This window comes from Balaenoptera acutorostrata, chromosome 1 (genome assembly GCF_949987535.1).
Source record: "Balaenoptera acutorostrata chromosome 1, mBalAcu1.1, whole genome shotgun sequence".
Classification (NCBI taxonomy): Eukaryota; Metazoa; Chordata; class Mammalia; order Artiodactyla; family Balaenopteridae; genus Balaenoptera; species Balaenoptera acutorostrata.
In genome coordinates, this window is record NC_080064.1 from 33,802,828 (window position 1) to 33,824,655 (window position 21,828).

A 21,828-nucleotide genomic window follows, 5' to 3' on the forward strand; every position below is an offset into this window, starting at 1 on the left:
AGAAGAGTAAAAACAATAATTTGAGGGTCTCCTCAAATTAAACAATGGCTTGCAAGGAAAAGGCCAGGTGGGTAAGAAATCCTAACCTCTAAAGTGGGAGTACCTCAGTGCCTGGCCACTGGTTCTCTCTTCTCAGTCCCCACTCTTTTCCCATCAACGATGACTGCCAATTTACATCTCTAACCCAAACCTCTGTCCTGAGTTTCATGCTCATATTTTCAACTGCCTTATTCTATAACTCTACTTGGATGCCAAGAGATCTCAAAATCTAAAACAGAACTCTTGATTTTACTACCCCCTTTCCTCCAGTCATCTCATCTCAGTTAATGGAACCACTTATTTAAACCCAAGTGCTGAGACCAAAAAGCCTAGAAGTCACTCTTCGTTCCTCCCTTTCTATTGTCTTTCAAATACAATTAATCAGCAAGTGTTGATGGTTTTTACATCTAATATACCCTAAACAGAACCATTCCTTACCATTCTATATTTCTCCCCACTAACACCCTAATATAAGCGACAGTCAAACTTTGCCCAGACTACTAAAACAGCCTTCTAACCCTTCTCTCTGCTTCTACTTTTGCCTCCCTACTGTCTAGTCTCCACACAGCAACCAGAATGATATGGTTATGTTTTTAAAACTATAAATCAGATCACATCACTCTTACGCTTACATCCTATAACACAAAATAAATCTAGAGTCTTTATGTATTTAACAAAACTTACATGATCCGGAACTTGCTTACTTCTTATAACTCATCTCCTGCCACTCCCCTGCCCTTCATTCACTGGTCTTTCTTTCCCAAGCACACCAAGTTGTGTCCCTCTGCCTCAAACACCCTTCACCTTTCTCAAATCTTTGATAGTTCTTTGCTGAAATATCACCTCCTCAGAGAGGCATTCCTAGACTACCCTACCTAAAATAGCCTCCTAGATCCTGCTCCCTTCTTATTATCCCTACCTTTTATCACTGCCTAAATTTTCTTTCTTTTTTCCATGTAATGTGTATGTCTTTTCCAACCAGAATATGAGCTCCATGAGAGTTTTACTGAACAAAGGAAAAATCTCCACTTATTAAATGGGTGCCAGGAATTGATAAATGCTTTATCATGTTACCCCATTTAATCCTCAACCATGTGTGGCAAAGTTTATTAATGATGTGGCAGGTGAGGCAACTGAAATTCACGGTTAAAAGTCAAGGTAGGGGCTTCCCTGGTGGCGCAGGGGTTGAGAGTCTGCCTGCCAATGCAGGAGACGCGGGTTCGAGCCCTGGTCTGGGAAGATCCCACATGCCGCGGAGCAACTGGGCCCATGAGCCACAATTACTGAGCCTGCGCGCCTGGAGCCTGTGCTCCACAACAAGAGAGGCCGCTAATGAGAGGCCTGCGCACCGCGATGAAGAGCGCCCCCCACTTGCCACAACTAGAGAAAGCCCTCGCACAGAAACAAAGACCCAACACAGCCATAAATAAAAATTAAAAAAAAATAAAAATAAAAAAGTCAAGGTAAAGCAACTTACCATTGGCCACACAACTAAACTAGTAAGTGGCTGGGCTAATATTATAAAGCCAGGTCTCCAATTCTAAACCCAGGCATGCTGCAAGTGTTCTGTGCTTAGCTAAGATTTCTTTTTAAAATATTTATAAACAACCAGTCACAAAGATCTTTCATATGCTCCTAAGACTGTGGGACTACTGAATAGGTTAGGGTTCATTTGTTTGAACTAACAGTGATCTGAGCAAGCTCTGAACTGCAATGTAGATCAGCAGGTCTAGAATCTAATCATAGTTCATGCCCTCTGGTGGCAGGTAACAGAACAGCACTCATACCAGGAAGCACATGAATGGGCCCTACTCCCTACCCCGCCATTGTCCTATATAGTAATTCCAAGCTTTATGAAGTTATTAGACTCTACGGCTGTCAAGATGATTCCCAAATCATTCTCTCCTCCCAGAGGAGCTTTACATACATGTACACATACAAATACATGTACAGAAACATGCCACCAATTCACTGTACAACTTTGGACAACTAACTTCCCTTTCCCTATTTCTGTATTTGTCAGATGATGACACTGAACTAAAGCAGTGCTTCCAAACTGAGGTTGGGTGGGCTATCTAAATTTTACCCCAAGAGTGAGAGAAACGAGAACTGGAAGAGAGGTGCTGAACAAACTGTCTTCTCTGAGGAAGAAGTGAATGTTCAGTCAGGTTGTATTTGGGGAAGACTGTTAGAATTCCTTTTGCTTCCGCCAGGATGCTGTCACCACTTCAATGCTCCACTCTTATATACACACTCAAACACAAGTTAATTCAGATTTATTTAATTGGGGGTGGGGTTATGACTAGTCTTGAGATAGGTGTACGAATAGATGGGTCTGGCGTTACTCAATGTCAGGGGTCTTGCAGAGAAGAGAGTTTGGTGAATATTTTTAAAACTACCTTTGTAAAATGAGTATTTAAGATACCATAGTTAAAGTTACTTCTCTCTAAAATTTGATCCCCCTTCCCAAATTTCTATAAACAGAGTTCAAATTTCCATAACCATAAATGAGATACGCATCTTTTAAAATCCCCCTTTTTACTGACAGGCCCTGGAAGCTATTTAGCATAAGAGAAGACTGATCAGTGTCAGCAACATAAGAGGGTTCCTTTCAAGTCAATGTCCCACATAGACATCAGAGCATGTGACTAAGTTTGCTGAGCAGGCAGTTTGTACTGGGATCCTGACACACTTGACTAGAGGCCTCAGCAGAGGTCAGCTCTGCTCTAGCCTAGGGACTCTCAAACTTGGATACTGAAATCCCCTGGGGAGTATTAAAGAACGCATCATCCCACTCCCAGAAATTCAGATTTAATTGATCTGAGGTAAGGCCTAGGCACTGAAATTTTTGAGAGCTCCCTAGGTGATTTTAACTGGCAGCCATGTTGGAGAATTAGTGATCCAGACAGCCCTGTTCAGAAGAAATAACCTCAGTCTAAGTAGAGAATGGACCAGTAAAACAAGGGGATGTGAGGAAAAGGTTGACATCACCTGAGAATCATTCTACCTTTTCACCTTTTTTCCCTGGAGGACTCTGCAAAGCAGTAACCAATGTTCCTATGTGAACAGAACACACACACATACACACACACACAAACCACACAAGATTTTAATGGAGAAGAATGCTCTTTAGAGCAATGCTTCCCAAATATAGACCAACTGTGTTAGAGTCTCGGGAGAGCCATTTTACCATGCAGAATCCCAAGCCCCATTACCTAGAAATTCTGATTCAGCAACTCTGGGGAGAAGTCCAGAGGAGGCCCGGGGAACATGAACACACACACATATATATGTATAATTATATACATAAATTATTTAAAACTTTTTATCTTGAAAAATTTTAAACCCAGAGAAAAGTAGCAAAAAACAATACAAGAACAAACTATGTACCCTTCACCTAAATTCAGCAACTAATAACACTTCACCACAATTGCTTTCCATCTATCTACACACACTTTTTCCTCTGAACTATGTGAAAGTTAGAGACATCATGATATAGACTTCACCTCTACGTACGTCAAGACATTTGTCCTCAGAACAAGGACATTCTCCTTTAGAACTGCAATATTATCATATCCAATACATTTCAATAAAAATATCTTCAACTGTCCCCGAATCTTTATAGGTGTTTAATTTTTAAAATACATCACGGATGACATATTGCATTTGGTTGTCAAGTTTCTTTAGTCTCCTTTAATCTAGGATAGTCCAGTTGCCTTTTGTTTTTCATGAAATTGTTACTTTTGAAGAGTCTGGCCTGTTTTATAGAACGTCCCACAATTTGGATGTTTTCTGATTGTTTCCTTATGATTACATTCATGCTAAACAGTTTTTTTTTTTTTTTTTTATGAGGATCTTGAATCAGATGCGTATGTTTGATTGATTGATTGATTGATTGATTTTGGCTGTGTTGGGTCTTCGTTTCTGTGCGAGGGCTTTCTCCAGTTGTGGCAAGCGGGGGCCACTCTTCATCGCGATGCGCGGGCCTCTCTCGTTGCGGAGCACAGGCTCCAGACGCGCAGGCTCAGCAGTTGTGGCTCACGGGCCCAGCCGCTCTGCGGCATGTGGGATCTTCCCAGGCCAGGGCTCGAACCCGTGTCCCCTGCATTAGCAGGCAGATTCTCAACCACTGCGCCACCAGGGAAGCCCCCCATGCTAAACAGTTTTGACAAAGATACTACACAAGGGATGTTGAGTACTTCTCATTTCATTGCTTCAAGTGGTACATAATGTCAGTTTGTCTAATTATTAATGATACTGAATTTGATCACTTATTAAGGAATGACTGAAAGATTTCTTCATTGTAATTTCCCCTTGTAATTAATAGATAATCAGTGGGGAGAAACTTTGAGAATGTGTGAATATCCTATTCTCCAATAAGCTTTTTTTTTTTCTTTGTTTTAGCATTCATTGATTATCCTGGTCTGAATCCATTAAAATGGTGGTTGCCAAAATGATAATTTTCTATCATTCTTTATATTTGTTAGCTGATATTCTGTAAAGAAGAACTTTCTCTGCAACTTTAATTTTTTTCCTTGTGTATCACTAGGGACCCATGAGGCTATTACTATTGTTCTTCTATTTTTATTATTCTCTTTGATGGTCATATTTTTCCAATTTTGGCTAGTCAGAGTCCCTTTAAACTGGCTCCTGTATCCTTCTGATATGTACCCATCATTCTTTGAGACTTCTTTGCTTTCTGGCAAAATAAAATCTTCCAGATTCACCTTACGTTTTCTCTGTTGCTCTGTCTTGGAATCAGCCATTGCTCCAAGAAGCCATGATTCCTTTTAGTGGAGAATGGGATTTAGAAATCAAATCAAGGTGCTCCCATTGCTACTGAGGAGTCATTGTTTCCAGGCCTTTTCAATAGAGCTTGGAATATATACATACATATACATATACATGTATTATCTTAGAATATATACATATACATACGTATATATTCTAAGTGAATAAGTATTATATTAATATATATTTATGTATATTTTAATACATAATAATATATACTTATATACCTATTTTAAGTTAAGAGTTCATAACAAACCTCCAATTCAAATCCTATACTGCAAGCGTTCTTCTTCATCTTTTCCATCCCATACTTGTATCTTATTTACTCATTTGCTCTATCTTCAATACATGCAAAATAGTTTCAGATTATTAGGGTGAAACCACTAACATTATTAAGAAAAAGTCAGAATTTCTTTGCAGTTCCATTTTCCTTTGAAATATGTCCCATTGAGGGTGTACTGTGAAGGTTCTGTGTCCAAGTTGTTTGAACTCTTTCTTCAATGTGGTTATGATATCCATTTGATACAGAGTTCAGTTTATTTCTGTTTATAGTCAATTTTAGGATATGGTTTGTTCATCTTTTTTTTTTTTTGGTTTAATTTTATGTATTAAGTAAGACATTTATATAATTCAAAAGTCAAAAGAATATAAAAGGGTATTTTTAGAGAAGTCTCACTCTCATTTCTATGCTTTCCACCCTATTCCCAGACACTCCCAATAGGTGACCTTTTCATTATTTTCTGGTTTTAACAGTCCTGTGTTTCTTTTTATAAAACTAAGTATACAAAATATATGTAAGTTCATGCACATTATATATATGTGCATGTGTGTGTATACATGTGTATTTCCCCTTCTTTCTCAAAAGTAAATGGCATTGGGCTTCCCTGGTGGCGCAGTGGTTGAGAATCTGCCTGCTAATGCAGGGGACACGGGTTCGAGCCCTGGTCTGGGAAGATCCCACATGCCACGGAGCAGCTGGGCCCGTGAGCCACAACTACTGAGCCTGCGCGTCTGGAGCCTGTGCCCCGCAACGGGAGGGGCCGCGATAGTGAAAGGCCCGCGCACCGCGATGAAGAGCGGTCCCCGCACCGCGATGAAGAGTGGCCCCCACTTGCCGCAACTAGAGAAAGCCCTCGCACGAACCGAAGACCCAACACAGCCAAAAATAAATAAATAAATAAATAAAGTAGCTATACAATTAAAAAAAAAAAAAAAAAAGTAAATGGCATTAAGTACATTCACATCAATGTGTAACCATTACCACCATCCATCTCCAGAACTTTTTCATCTTCCCCAAATGAAACTCTGCCCATTAAACAGTAACTCCCCATTCCCCTCTCCCCTTTCCCAGCTCCTTGCAACCGCCATTCTATTTCCTGTCGCTATGAATTTGCCTATATTCGGTACCTTGTATAAGTGGAATCATACAGCATTTGTCATTTTGTGACTGGCTTATTTCATTTATAATAGCATAATATCTTTAAGATTCATCCACATTGTAGCATGTGTCAGAATCTCCTTACTTTTTAAAGCTGAATAATATTCCACTGTGTGTATATATACCACATTTTATTTATCCATTCTTCTGTCAATGGACACGGGTTGTTTTGACCTTTTGGATATTGTGAATAATGCTGCTAAATATAGGTATACCAATATCTCCTTTAGTCCCTGCTTTCTATTCTTTTGCCTATCTACCCCAAAGTGGAATTGCTAGATCACATGTAATTCTATTTTTAACTTCTTTGAGGAAACATATTGTTTTCCATAGTGGCTGTACCATTTTACATTCCCAATACACAACAATACACATGGTTCCAATTTCTCCACATCCTCACCAACACTTGTTATTTTCTATTTATTTGATAATAGCCATCCTAATGGGTGTGAAGTATTATCTCATTGTGGTTTTGATTTGTATTTTCCTAAATGATTACTGATGCTGAGCATTTTTTCATGTGCTTACTGGCCACATGTATATCTTCTTTAGAGAAATGTCTATTCAAGTCCTTTGCCTATTTTTAAATCAGGTTATTTATTTGCTGTTGTTGAGCTGAAGGAGTTTTTAAAAATATATTCTGGATATTAACCCCTTACCAGATACATGATTCGCAAATATTTTCTCCCATTCCATGAGTTCCCTTTTCACTCTGTTAAAAGTACCCTTTGATAAACAAAATTTTAAATTTTGATGCAGTCAGATTTAACTATTTTTTTCTTTTGTTGCCTGTGCTTTTGGTGTCATATCCAAAAATCATTGCCAATTCCAATGTCATGAAGCTTTTCCCCTATGTTTTCTTCTAAGAGTTTTACAGTTTTAGCTCCTACATTTAGGTTGTTGATCCATTTTGAGTTAGTTATTGTATAATGGTGTAAGGTAAAGGTCTAACTTCATTCTTTTGCATGTGGATATCCAGTTTTCCCAATACTATTTGTTGAATCGGACATGTGATTTTGAAAAAATAATAGCTTTAGTGAGATGTAACTCAATTTATACTTTTAAATGTCCGATTCAGTGGTTTTTAGAGTTATGAAACATCATTCTATCTAATTTTAGAACATTTTCATCACTCCTCCAAAAAGAAAACCCATATCTATTAGCTGCCACCCCCCACTGTCCCTTCATCCCAATCCCTGGAAACCACTAACCTACTCTCTGCCCTTTTGGATTTGCCTATTTTCTCCCATCGTGTGGGCTGTCTTTTCAGTTTCTTGATAGTGTGCTTGGAAGCACAAAAGCTTTTAATTTTGAAGTCCATCGATCTAGTTTTTCTTCTGTTGTTTGTGCTTTTGGTGCCATATCTAAGAAACCACCGCCTAATCCAAGGTCATGAAGATTTACTCCCATGTTTTCTTCTAAGAGTTTTATAGCCTTAGCTCTTACATTTAGGTCTATTATCCACTTGGAGTCAATTTTTGTATATGGTGTGGAGGTGGGGTCCGACTTCATTCTTTTGTATGTAGATATCCAGTTGTCCCTGTGCCAGCTGTTGAAAACCCCTACTGAATTATCTTGGCACCCTTGTTGAAAATCAACCGAGCATAAATGTATGGGTTTATTTCTGCACTCTCAAATCTAATCCTCTTATCTATAAGTCTATGTTCAATTTATGCCAGTACCACAATGTCTTGAGTACTGTTGCTTTGTAGTAAGTTTTGAAATCGAGAAATGTGAGTCCTCAGTAGTGTGTTGATTTTTGCTGAAGTTCATATGACTTTCTTCCTTAGCTATTTTAATATGGTGAAGTCCATTAATGATATTTCTGAAGTTAAATATTCTTTTCATTCCCAGAAAAAAAAAGCTACTTTGTCTTGATGAATTATTGTTGTAAATATGTTGAACTCTAATTCCTAGTATTTTATTTAGGTGTTTTGTAATAATATTCACACATGAGGCTGTGTGTGTGTGTGTGTGTGTGTGTGTGTGTGTGTGTGCATGCGTGTGTTTAAATCAGGTTTAAGTATCAAAGTTCTACCTGCTTCATAAAAAGAATTTGGATATTTTCCTTTTTCTATGATCTAGAAATGCACTGTCTAGTACGGTAGCCACCAACCACATAGGTTTTTAACTTTAAATTATAATTAAAATAAAATTAAATATTCAATTCTTTAGTTGCAGTAGACACATTTCAAGTGCTCTACAGACACATGTGGCTGGTGACTACCATACTGGACAGCAAAGACACAAAACATTTCCATCATCACAGAAAGTTCTGTTGGGTATCACTGACGTACAACAACTTAAGTAGCATTGAGATTATCTGGTCTTCAAGGTTTTGTAGGATTTCCCTCTAAAATAATCTGCATGCAGTGCTTTAATGTAAGTGCTTTGAAAACATACGTGATGCTCCTAGGGTCAATTTTGACAAACAGTATTTTCCTATTTCACCTAGCTTTCCTAGTTTACATAGAGCTATTCCCCGCCTTTGCCATTTCTACTTTTGTATATCTGTGCTTATTCTTTTTTTTTCTTTATTAGGCTAACTAGTGGTTTGTTATCTTGTTGAGGTTTTCTCCAAAGAAACAGTATTTTGATTAACTGCTTTTCTATTTTCTACCACATTAATCTCTCTTTCTATCTTTATTTTTTCTTCTACTTATTTCTCCTTTGTATTTGCTTTGGAGTGTAACTTTTTCTAGCTTTCTGAATTGGGAATTTAAATTCGCAATTTTTATCCTTTCATTTTCCTTTATGTCAGGTATTTAAGGCTATAAATTTTCTTCCAACCACTGCTTTAATTGTATCTCAAAATTCTGATGTGAGGTTTATTATCATTATGTTTTAGGAATTTTAAAATTTTGGTTTATATTTCCATTTTTCAAACAAAAGTTGTTTAAAGAGTTTTAAATTTCAAGGTGGAAGGGCATTTACCAGGGTATAAAGTTTGATATGCGTACATACATACACACACACACACACACATATGATCTATCTTATTCATTAATGTCTTCAACCCCTTTACTTTTTGTCCTCTTGGCCTGTCTTGTCTTGAGAGAGGTGTGTTAATTCTCCTATTAGTGTGTTTGTCTATGTCTCCTTGCATCTACCATAATATCTATTTTATTAATTCTACCATGTCTAATAACAGAATTGTAACCTCTGCTATTATATTGTTTGACGTTCCTTCATATATCCTTGATCATCCTTTTATTTTCAGCTGTTCTGACTCACTTTACTTTAGGTATGTCTCCTGTACAGAGTATAAAGTTGGGTTTGACTTTGAGCACCAATCTGAAATTTTTTTCTTTTAATAGGTGAGTTAAAACCATTTACATTTATTAATATAAATTACACATTTGGTCTCAACTCTGTCACATTATGTTTTATTTACTGCATTTTCCATATTTAGTTCATCTCTTTGTGTCATCTGTTTCTTGATCTTTTTCTTCCTTTGGTATTTAGGAAGTTCTGGAATTTTGTTTTAGTAGTTACCTTTATACTAACATATGTTATAATGTCCTTAATTCCCTTATTTCCTCACTTAGGCTTCTACTATTTGGTTTATCAGTTTTAAGTGATACCCGGGACCCCATCTACAGATACGACAGGAGGAAAGGGGCTTGCTTTCTGGCTGCATTGTGTTGGCTTGGCAGGCTCCTGCAGCACCCCATCTCCCCTGTGGCCCAGGTCCGGGAGTGCAGGGCAGCCAGTAGCAGCACCACCCTCCCCATCTTAAGTGGTTTTGTAGCAGAGTTTCTCCAGAAACACACCTCTCCATGAACAGCTTTCTCAGCACCCTGGAGGACAGAGTTCTAGCAAGTTCCACTGCTGTGGCACCACAGTGATTTCCCTCATCCAGTGAGCCACAGTTGTGCTGCCTCCAACGGGGAGTCTACAGCTCAGCCCTGAGATGGGGGAAGGGAGGCTCTTCCTTCAGTGCTCTATCTCTGCCCCAGTGTAGTGGCTTCTCCTTATGTCTGCTCTTCTTATATTCTTTAGAGTTCTCTTGCCTTTTGACTAGCCAATCCCTCACTCCAATCCTCTGTTATAGTTAACACATATAGTAAACTTTCTGTGTTTAAACTGCTGTGTGGGTTCTCTTTCTTCACTGGACCCAGACTGATACCATACTATTCTACTCTTGTCCCTACCTTTGTTTTTGTCTTAGATTGATCATCTGTTGTTTGGATGGAGCTCTTTGCATAATTGATTCCTTAGGAAGGGCTTGGGGTCACAATATTTCCTGAGTTCTTGCATGTTGAAAACTCTTTCAGTATAATCTCAGTACTTGAAAAAACAGCTTGTCTAGATATAAAACCTGTCTTTTCATTTTCTTTCCTTGAATTTCTTAAAAACGCTGCTCCACTTAGTCTTGCTTTGTATTTTGCTGTTGAGAAGTATGATGCAAACCTGACTTTCTTTCCCATGTGAGTAATTTGGCCTTGTTGCTGGAGGCTTAGATGAATTTTTCTTTATTCTTATAGTATAATAGTTTTACTAGAATATGTCTTAGAGTTGACCAATCTAGATCAATCTTTCCAGGAATAAGGTAGGCCCTTTCAATATGAAGGTTTAGGTGTTCTTTAATTTTTGGAAAATTTCCTTATATTACAATTTTAAGTATTAATTCTGTTTATCTTCTTCAGGGACTCCAAATATATATGTACACATACATATACACATTGGATCTTTGTTGACTATGTTCTATATCTAACAGTTCCTTTCTGATACTTTTAAACCTTCTCTAATATTTATTTTTATTTCTCTTCTCAATGTCCCTTATTATATTTCCAGTTGAATCTATTGTCCCAGTGGGTACCCTGGAATTGAGTCTTCAACTGAGATTATTTTTCTTTCAATTTTTTTCTTGAGTTTGAACAATTCTATTTTCACATCTTCTTGTCTATTGTGCATTTCTAGTCTGACTTAAAATTTTTGATTCAAGGTATTTTTTCATATCTGTCAATACTTATTTAATTTGAGATGGGTTATTGTGCAACAGTTTTCCTCTGGCCAGTCACTGATTTTGGCTGTAGAATTTTCAATAATTAAAATGGTTTTATCCTCTATTTCTGTTTTTCTTCACGTAGAAGCTTTTTATAGATGTTGACTGCTGTTTCTTAATCCTTTGAAATGTCTTATATTCTCCTGGGCTTGCAAAAAACAGGATGTTTCATTTTGGCAGGGAACTTGGGTCATGAGTTTTCTGTTGGCATAGTGAAATGCAGTTTCTTTAGTAGATGAGCCTATTTGGGATGGGATGGGAAGGTTTGTAGGTCTTTTGATTTTATGATTCTTTTTTGTTCCTGCATAACTCTAAATTACTACCCATGGTTTCCTTCTTTTCCTTCAGTATTATAGCTACCTCTCCCACAAAGGTAGTTGTCTTCCCAAGACTGCTATCTCTAGTCCCTCACTCTTTTAATTCACTCTCTTTCTTCTGATTCTCCAGTAGCCAAGGCTCTAATCAAGTAGCTCTTAGCTCTCTTTCAGTATTTCCCACTCTGGATGGGACTGTCTTTTTCTGGGGGTGATTTTGGCTGTGTTAGGCTCCCATTGCCCTCTCCCTTTTTAATGTAGTTTCTACCTACATAAAACTCTTCATTCTGGTATGGGGTGGGTACTAGCTCTAGTGGTTTCAGATCTTTATATCTGAACATGTAGACAACATGTTACTGAAATCTGTGGTATTCTTTTTTTTTTTTTTAACATCTTTATTGGAGTATAACTGCTTTACTATGGTGTGTTAGTTTCTGCTTTATAACAAAGTGAATCAGCTATACATATATATATATCCCCATGTCCCCTCCTTCTTGCGTCTCCCTCCCTCCCACCCTCCCTATCCCACTCCTCTAGGTGGTCACAAAGCACCCAGCTGATCTCCCTGTGCTATGCGGCTGCTTCCCACTAGCTATCGGTTTTACATTTGGTAGTGTATATACGTCCATATCACTCTCTCACTTTGTCCCAGCTTACCCTTTCCCCTCCCTGTGTCCTTAAGTCCATTCTCTAGTAGGTCTGCGTCTTTATTCCCCTCCTGCCCCTAGGTTCTTCATGACCATTTTTTTTTCTTTTAGGTTCCATATATATGTGTTAGCATACGGTATTTGTTTTTCTGCTTCTGACTTACTTCACTCTGTATGACAGACTCTAGGTCCATACACCTCACTACAAATAACTCAATTTAGTTTCTTTTTATGGTTGAGTAATATTCCATTGTATATATGTGCCACATCTTCTTTATCCATTCATCTGTCGATGGGCACTTAGGTTGCTTCCATGTCCTGGCCATTGTAAATACAGCTGCAATAAACATTGTGGTACATGACTCATTTTGAATTATGGTTTTCTCAGGGTATATGCCCAGTAGTGGGATTGCTGGGTCGTATGGTAGTTCTATTTTTAGTTGTTTAAGGAACCTCCATACTGTTCTCCATAGTGGCTGTATCAATTTACATTCCCATCTGTGGTATTCTTGACTCCTGGTTATGTTTAGGCATGAGTTATGGGTGGTTTGATTTTCTTTCCTTTTTGAGCTGTATGTTTCTGGAGAATTTATGGAAAGATTTTGATTTAGATGGTCACCATTATCCCTGGGAACTTACATTTTTTAATAGCCTATCAAGATGCTTCTAAACAGTGATTCATAAAGTAGGTTGAGAATCTTACGGTACTATGCAGCTACAAAAAGGAATGAGGAACATCTTCATACAACTAAGAAGTCATCTTTAGGATATATTGCTAAATGAAAAAAGTAAGATTGAGGAAAGTATGTATAATATGCTGTCATTTATATAAGAAGACAGGGAATACATATGTATGTATGTACACACACACACTCATACGGATATATTTGCTTATTTTTTAAAAACTGGAGTATAAACTATTAAATTAAAAGAAAGTGGTTACCCTATAGCAGAAGAAAGGGATAAGGTGAAGGGGATTTCTCTGAATATACTTTGTTTTATAGATTTCACTTTAAGAATGATTTATATATATATGACGCCAAAGATGGGATAATTCAAGAATCAATAAGGACAGTTAGTGCAATGGAGTGAAACACATCAATTATGTATGAATCTTTGAGTTTATGATACTAAACAACAACAACAACACTAGCCATAAATAATTTTGGAGGATGATGGTAATCCAATTTATTATTTTGAAAATTGAATCAAGCATTTAAACTGTCTTTCCTGCATGAACTGTACTTTAGGATAACCAAATAGTTGATGAAAGTTTATTTAAATAGACATGTTCCATTTAATTTATGTGGACCGAATGATAATATTAAAATTTCCCATTTTGCAACCATAATGAAGTGATGGGTCTAAATCAGGGGTCAGCAAACTATAGCCAGAAGGCTGGCCACCTGTTTTTGTAAATAAAGCTTTACTGGAGCACATCCTTGCCCATTTGTTTATGTATCATCTATGGCTGCTTTCACATTACAAGGACAAAGCTGACTAGTTACAACGGAGAAGGTATGGCCCATAAGCCTGAAATACTTACTACCTGACTCTTTAAGAAAATCTGTCAACCCCTGCTCTAGACCACAAGCAGTAATGGCTGCTACATTATAAAATGAGAGACAACCAGACCATATATGCTTCCTAATAAAGACCACCACCTATGAAATATTCTTATGAAAAAACTGAACCTTAACCTGATCAAGCCTCTAGGTCTAGTTACCAATTTCTAGGAAGAGAGGACATGTTAAATGATACCACAGAGATACAATCAGCAAAATCTAACTGTGGGAAAATTTAAAGACAAATGACTTAGGTTTTTCAACAAATAAATTGCAAGAAAAAATAAGAGAGACAAGGAGAACCCATAGACTAAAAGAGACTTAAGGGACATATCAACCAACTGCAATATGTTGATTTTATTTGGATCCTGATTCAAAGAAAATGGAAAAAAGAGAGACAGAAAGAGAGAGACAGATAGACAGATAGACAAACACTAGGGAAAATTTAAACACTGAGTAAATATTCGTTGATATTAAGGAATTATCATTATTTACATGTGATAATGTTACTATGATTATGCTTTTAAAATATTAACTATGAGAGATACATACTAAATATTTAACGATAAAATGATACTATGTTTAGGCAATTGGGCAGGAGCAGGCAGGGAGTGTGTATAGGATACATGGACATTCACTGTGCTATTTTTTTCTACTTTTGTATACATTTGAAAGTTTACATTACAAATAATTTTTTTTAATGGAGGAAAATGTTAAATAACCACCTGGGGAGGTCTTTCAAATGATACTGTCCTCTAATGTTCATTTAATTTAGCACAGCCTCCTGAAGGGAACATAGCCTATAACCCTTCTCTCTCTATCCTCTGTTGAGACTGACTGCAATAGTGATTAATAGTAACTGATGAGATGGGCTAAATCATGCAGGTATACTGAGGCAAAAAAAGGTGAATCTGATCTTGAGGAGAAAAATACAGTGGGGTTATTAGTTTAAGTAAAATAATGCATTTTACTTAATAATTGATTCAAAGTGAGAAAATTCCAAGGACCAAGTAAAAATTTAGGGGAAAGGAGATAACAGATCTTTGTAATAGTCATCCTTTCTACTGGGAGATTTTTCTCTCACTTCCTGTTATCACTGTAGGATTTGGTGAAAACTCTATGGTTTTTTGAGGCAAGTTAAATGTCAAGATCTCCTTCCATTCTTTTTCTCAGGGTAAAGGGGAAGTGATAAAGAAGGATGAAATGTGCGGCTTCCTGTTAGAAAAAGAAGAGCTTGAGAGAAGCTTGGATATCATAAGTTAATGTAGAATGGATAGGTCCAGATTTTTCAGGTCATTTCATTTTAGGTGGGCCTTTTCTTTTGCACCATATGAAAAAGAAGGGATAGGCAGAGGACCCTATGTTTTCCTTTAACAGGATGTACAATTTAGGGAAGATAACTAATGGGCTAGGGAGAGCTTGGGTCTAGTTACTCACCCAGAGGGGGCTGCAGCATACCCCCATTCTTCTCACAATTCCCGATAGGCTGGATTTCAGCTGAGTCAACCAGACGCCAGAAGTCATTCTTGTTGTCGCTGCCATCAAGGCGAAGGCGGAGGCGAGCGCCTGTCAGTCCAACTACTGTGGCAATACAGGTAGATGTGGTGTTCCTGGGATCCTGTGCTTCCAATTTCATGCTGATCTTGAACTCGTTGCTTGGAGGTGTGTAGGACTGAGGAGAACAAGCCATGGGGATTAGGCAAACTAAGAATAAATGGCATTTTCAGTAAGGATACTAAGAGATGGAACCTGAAAGTTTATGCTTTGGACTCAAACTGGTTACAGCTGGGTCAGGAACAACCCCCTTGAATTATTCCCTAATACTTAGGAAGGGTTTCATACAAAATAAACACTGAAATGTAAAATGAAAGGGAAAAAATTACTTCCCACTGAAGCATCAAATATTGACTCACCAGTAAGAAAAGGACAAGAGTGTCTCAAGTGGCCCTTGCTTAAATGCTGTTTTTCATCCTATCATCTCCAAATCCTTAACCCTCCAGGTGTTCTTAACATTTTCTTTTTAGAAATCATCCTATTAAATTATCATATCCTTAGTGCCTCTTCATGGAGCATTTCAGTGTATTGGTTTGTATGTCTACCACACAGACTAACCATTGGCAGTTGATTTTTTTTCTTACTTTGACATTAACTTATAAATTAATTCCTATTTTTTAAAACAACTTTTAGTTATAATTGACATACAATAAACTATACACTTTGGTAAGTACCGACATATGTATACACTCAGGACACCATATACATCACGTACACCCTGGAAAACATCACCACAATCAAGATAAGGAACATGGACACACTCTCAAGTCTTGCATATCCTTTTATAATCTCTTTGTCTAGCTCTTCCCAGACCCCTCTTTCCAGGCAAACACTGCTTTACTTTCTATCAGTGTAGACTGGTTTGCATTTCGAGACTTAAATGGAATCATAGAGAATATACTCTTTTTGGGGGTCTACTTTCTTTCACTCAGCATAACTATTCTGATATTCATCCATTTGTTGAATATATCAATAATTCATTACTTTTTTGTTAAGACCACATTTTTTTAGAGCAGTTTTAGGTTCAAAACTTAGCAAAATTGAGAGGAAGGTACAGAGCTTTCCCATAAACATCCTGCCGTAACAGGTGCAGAGTCTCCCCTATTATCAACATCCCCTACCACACTTGTTAAAACTGATGAACCTACACTGACACATCATAATCACCCAAAGTCCACAGTTTACATTAGGGTTCTCTCTTGGTGTTGTATATTCTATGAATTTGGTCTAATGTAGACATGTATCCATCATTATAGGATCATACAAAATAGTTTAACTGCACTAAAAATCCTCTGTACTTTGCCTACTCATCCACTCAGTTATTGGCAACTGATCTTTTTACTGTCTCCATAGTTTTGTCTATTCCAGAATGTCATATGGTTGGAATCATACAGTACATAGCTTTTTCAGATTGGCTTCTTTCCCTTAGTAAGCTGCATTTAAGCTTCCTCTATGTCTTTTCATGGTTTGATAGCTCATTTCTTTTTAGGGCTGAATAATATTCCATTGTCTGGCTATACCACAGTTTATTTATCCATTCACCTACTGAAAAACATCTTGGTTGCTTCCAAGTTTTGGCAATTATGAATAAAGCTGCAATAAACATCCATATATATATATACAGGTTTTTGTGTGGACATAAATATTCGACTCCTTTGGGTAAATACCAAGGAATGCAATTGCCGGATTGTACGGTAAGAGTATGTTTAATTTATAAGAGATCACCAAACTGTCTTACAAAATGTCTGCAACATTTTGCATTCCCACAAGCAATAAATGAGATTTCCTGTTGCTCCACATCCTTGCCAGAACTTGGTGTTATCAGTGTTCTGGATTTTGGCATTACAATATGTATGCAGTGGTATCTCACTGTTGTTTTAATTTGCATTTCTCTGATGACATATGATTTAGAACACCTTTTTTATGCTTTTTTGTCATCTGCCGATCTTCTTTGGTGAGGTGTCTGTTAACATCTTTGGCCCATTTTTTGAGTTATTTTTTTATTTTGAGTTTTTAAGTGTTCTTTGTATATTTTGGATAACAGTCCTTTGTCAGACATGTCTTTTGCAAATATTTTCTCCCAGTCTGGGGCTTGTCTCCTCACTCTCTTGACAGTGTCTTTCACAGAGCAGAAGATTTTATTTTAATGAAGTCCAGCTTATCACTTATTTCTTTCATGAACTGTGCCTTTGGTGTTGTATCTAAAAAGTCATTGCCATACCCAAGGTCATCTTGGTTTTCTCCTATGTTATCTTCTAGGAGCTTTATAGTTTTGTGTTCTACATTTAAGTGTGTGGTCTATTTTGAATTAATTTTTGTGAAGGGTGTAAGATCTGTATATAAATTCCCTTTTTTTTTTTTTTTTTGCATGCAGCTGTCCAGTTGTTAAGACCTTTGTTGAAAGGACAATCTTTGCTCCACTGTATTGGCATTGTTCCTTTGTCAAAGATAGGCTGACTATATTTTTATGGGACTATTTCTGGGCTCTCTATTCTGTTCCATTTACCTATCTGTTGCTAACACCACAATCTCTTTTTTTTTTTTTTTGAGAATTTTAAGCCTTTTAATTAAAACATTAGAAAACTTAAATGCATAATAAATACAACTATTTGATCATTTAAGGGGGTCTTAATTTCTATCAAGGAGCATTTCTTTAGACACAACTACTAAAATTTGTAGGCAAGGACATGTGTACTCCTTTCTACCCTAACCATCAAATCTGTGATATGTGAATAGGACAGTCTTCGGGAGGGAGCATGTGTCAAAGGGAAAAACGCAACACAGGAAAAACAACAATAAAATAGGTCCAAATAACCTATGTTAGTAGAGCTGATACTTTATATTTGTACTACATTTTATAGTTTATGAAGTGTTTTCCATTCATTAGATTACATAATCTTCACAACTCTTTAAGGTAAAATTGTATTGTCCCTGCTGTACCCTTAAGGAAACCACAGCTGGAAAAAATTAAGTAAACTATGGATTATTAAAAGTATTTATAAATAATTATTACTTCAATTATATTGTTAAGAACTGATGTTCTTAAAAGAAAATGCAAGAAGGCCAATGTCTCCTGTCAATCTATGAATTAAAAAAAAAAAAACAATTCAGTTAAACTTTCAGGGATAATAGCCCATTAAGGAAATGGTAAACATGTAGCTGCTAATTAGATCTTGCACTGGGATAACTGCTTCATTTTGTTTCACTGGCCAATGTATTTGGCTTTTAAAGACAAGTTCTCAAACACAGAAGTCAAATAAACTCAATTTTCAGTAAACTGGGCTACTGAGATTTTTTTTTAAGTAAAACGTTTCCTTCCTATGATATAAAATGAACATTACATTTCTGAAAAGTACGACATTATGAAAAGCCATTTAAAATAGATGACATTCAGAAAGTGTATAAAACTGAGCTTCCTAAGTACTATAGAAAATATGAATTAAAATATAACATGCATTCTGCTCTACTATTCTTTTTTTTTTAACATCTTTATTGGAGTATAATTGCTTTACAATGGTGTGTTAGTTTCTGCTTTATAACAAAGTGAATGAGCTATATGTATACATATATCTCCATATCCCCTCCCTCTTGCATCTCCCTCCCACCCTCCCTATCCCACCCCTCTAGGTGGTCACAAAGCACCGAGCTGATTTCCCTGTGCTATGCAGCTGCTTCTCACTAGCTATCTATTTAACATTTGGTAGTATATATAAGTCCATGCCACTCTCTCACTTCGTCCCAGCTTACCCTTCCCTCTCCCCATGTCCTCAAGTCCCTTCTCTATGTCTGCATCTTTATTCCTGTCCTGCCCCTACTTTCTTCAGAACCACTTTTTTTTTTTTTAGATTCCATATATATGCACCACATCGTCTTGATTACTATAGCTTTATCGATAAGTCTTGAAGCTGGGTAGTGTCAGTCCTCTGACTTTGTTCTTCTCCTTCAATACCGTTTTGGCTATTCTACATCTTTTACCTCTCCATGTGACCTTTAGAATCAGTTTCTCAATATCTATAAAATAATGTGCTGGAATTTTGATTAGGCTTGTATTATGTATATTAACCTTGTATCCTGCAACCTTCTTACAATTGCTTATTAGTTCTAGGTGTTTTGTTGTTGTTGTTGTTGTTATTGTTGATAATTTCAGATTTTCTACATAGACAATAATGTCACCTGCAAACAAAGCCAGTTTTATTTTTTCCTTCCCAATCTGTATATCTTTTATTTCCTTTTCTTGTCCTATTGCTACATTTAGGACTTCCAGTATGATGCTGAAAAGGTGTGGTGAGAGGGAATATTCCTGTTCCTGATTTAGTGGGAAAGCATCTAGTTTCTCACCATTAAGTATGATATTGGCTTTAGGTTTCTTGTAGATATGATCACTCAGCATAACTACTCTAATACTCATCCATACTGCTGCAAGTATCAATAATTAATTTCCTTTCACTGCTGAGTAGTATATCATGCTGATGAACATTTGTTGTGTTTCTGGTTTTTAACTATTACAAATAAATCTATGAACATCCTTCTATAAATCTTCATCGGAAATACACTTTCTTTTCTCTTGGGTAAACATCTGAAAGTAGAATGGATGGGTCATATGGTAGGTATTTGTTTAACTCATATACCAGAAAATGTACCTTTTTACAGTGTATAATTCAGTGAGTTTCAGTATATCCACAGAGTTGTGCAAATATCACTCCATCTAAATTTGGAACATTTTCATCAATCCCCCCCAAAAAGAAACCCCATACCCATTAGCAGTCTCTCCCCATTCTCCCCTTAACCCAATGCCTGGAAACCATTAATCTACTTTCTGTTTCTGTGGATTTGCCTATTCTGGAGGTTTAATATAAATGAAATTACGCAATATGTGTGTGGCTCCTTTCTTCACTTGGCACAATGTTTTCAGGTTGAATCTATGTTGTAGTGTTTATCAGTACTTCATTTATTTTCATTGCTGAACAACATTCCATTGTAATGCACATACTACATTGTTTGCTTATCCATTCATCAGTTCATGGACATTTGGGTTGTTTCCTCTTTTTGGCTTTTATATATAATTATGCCATGAAAACTTGTGTATCAATTTTTGTGTAATCATATGTTTTTATTTCTCTTGGGTATACACCTAGGAGTGAGATTGCTGGGTCATATGCTAATTCTATGTTTAACATTCTGAATAACTTCCAAACTGTTCTCTAAAGTGGCCACAGAATGTTATAATCTCACCAGCAACATGTGAGGGTTCCAATTCTTGATATCCTCATGAACACTTGTTATTGTCTACCTTTTTGATTTCAGCTTTTCTAGTATTTGGGAAGTGATATCTCATTGCAGTTTTGATTTACATTCCCCTAAAGACTAATGATATTAAGCATCGTTTATGTGCTTATAGGCCATTTGTATATATTTGGAAAATATCTATTCAACTTCTTTGCCAATTTAAAAATGAAATTATTTGTCTTAACTGCTGAGTTGTTCATCATATCTTCTGGATACAAGTCCCTCATCAGATCCGTGATTTGGAAATATTTTCTCCCAAAAGGCAGCTGGGTCTTTTCACTTTATTGATAGTGTCTTGGGAAGCACAAAACTTTTTAACTTTGATAAATTTTGAAGTTCAGTCTATCTACAATACTTTTTCTTCTGTTTTTTGCTTTTAGTGCCATATCAAAGAAACCATTGCCTAATCCAAGGTCACGAAGATTACTCCTGCGTTTTCTTCTAAGAGTTTTATAGTTTTAGCTCTTATGACTATCATCCACTTGGGAGTTAATTTTTGTATATGGTGTGGAGATAGGATCGAACTTCATTCTTTTGTTTGTGTATATCCAGTTTGTCCTTGCATTAGTTGTTGAAAATCCCACTGAATTGTCTTGGCATCCTTGTTCAAAATCAATTGAACATAAATGTAGGAGTTTATTTCTGGACTCTCAAACCAAATCCACTGATCTATATGTCTATCTTTATGCCAGTACCACACTGTCTTGAATACTGTAGCTTTGTAGTAAGTTTTATATTGGTTTTTAAAAATTAATTAATTTATTTATTTACTTATTTTGGGGTGTGTTGGGTCTTCGTTTCTGTGCGAGGGCTTTCTCTAGTTGCGGTGAGTGGGGGCCACTCTTCATCGCAGTGCGCGGGCCTCTCACCATCGTGGCCTCCCTTGTTGTGGAGCACAGGCTCCAGATGCGCAGGCTCAGTAGTTGTGGCTCACGGGCCTAGTTGCTCCGCGGCATGTGGGATCTTCCCAGACCAGGGCTCGAACCCGTGTCCCCTGCATTGGCAGGCAGATTCTCAACCACTGCGCCACCAGGGAAGCCCTGTAGTAAGTTTTTAAATCAGGAAATCCTCTATTTTTGTTGCCCTTTTCTGAGATTGTTCTGGCTACTCTGGGTTCTTTGTATTTCTATATGATTTTAGGATCAACTTGTCATTTTCTGCAAAATAGCCAGCTGGGACTTTGATA

At 36.9% G+C, this 21,828-nt stretch overlaps 1 protein-coding gene across 19 annotated transcripts in view; it reads right to left on the bottom strand.

Moving 5' to 3' along the window:
* SCMH1 (Scm polycomb group protein homolog 1) overlaps positions 1 to 21,828 on the bottom strand; it is a 200,242-nt gene that overhangs the window by 105,167 nt on the left and 73,247 nt on the right. For 18 of the 19 annotated variants that reach the window (XM_057546802.1, XM_057546798.1, XM_057546793.1 and 15 more), the window contains one exon: positions 15,240 to 15,474. In XM_057546802.1, coding sequence (XP_057402785.1) covers positions 15,240 to 15,438 — 199 coding nt within the window. In that variant the 5' untranslated portion in view covers positions 15,439 to 15,474. Of the gene's footprint in view, positions 1 to 15,235; positions 15,475 to 21,828 lie in introns of those variants that run through there. The other variant, XM_057546807.1, reaches the window with a different exon arrangement.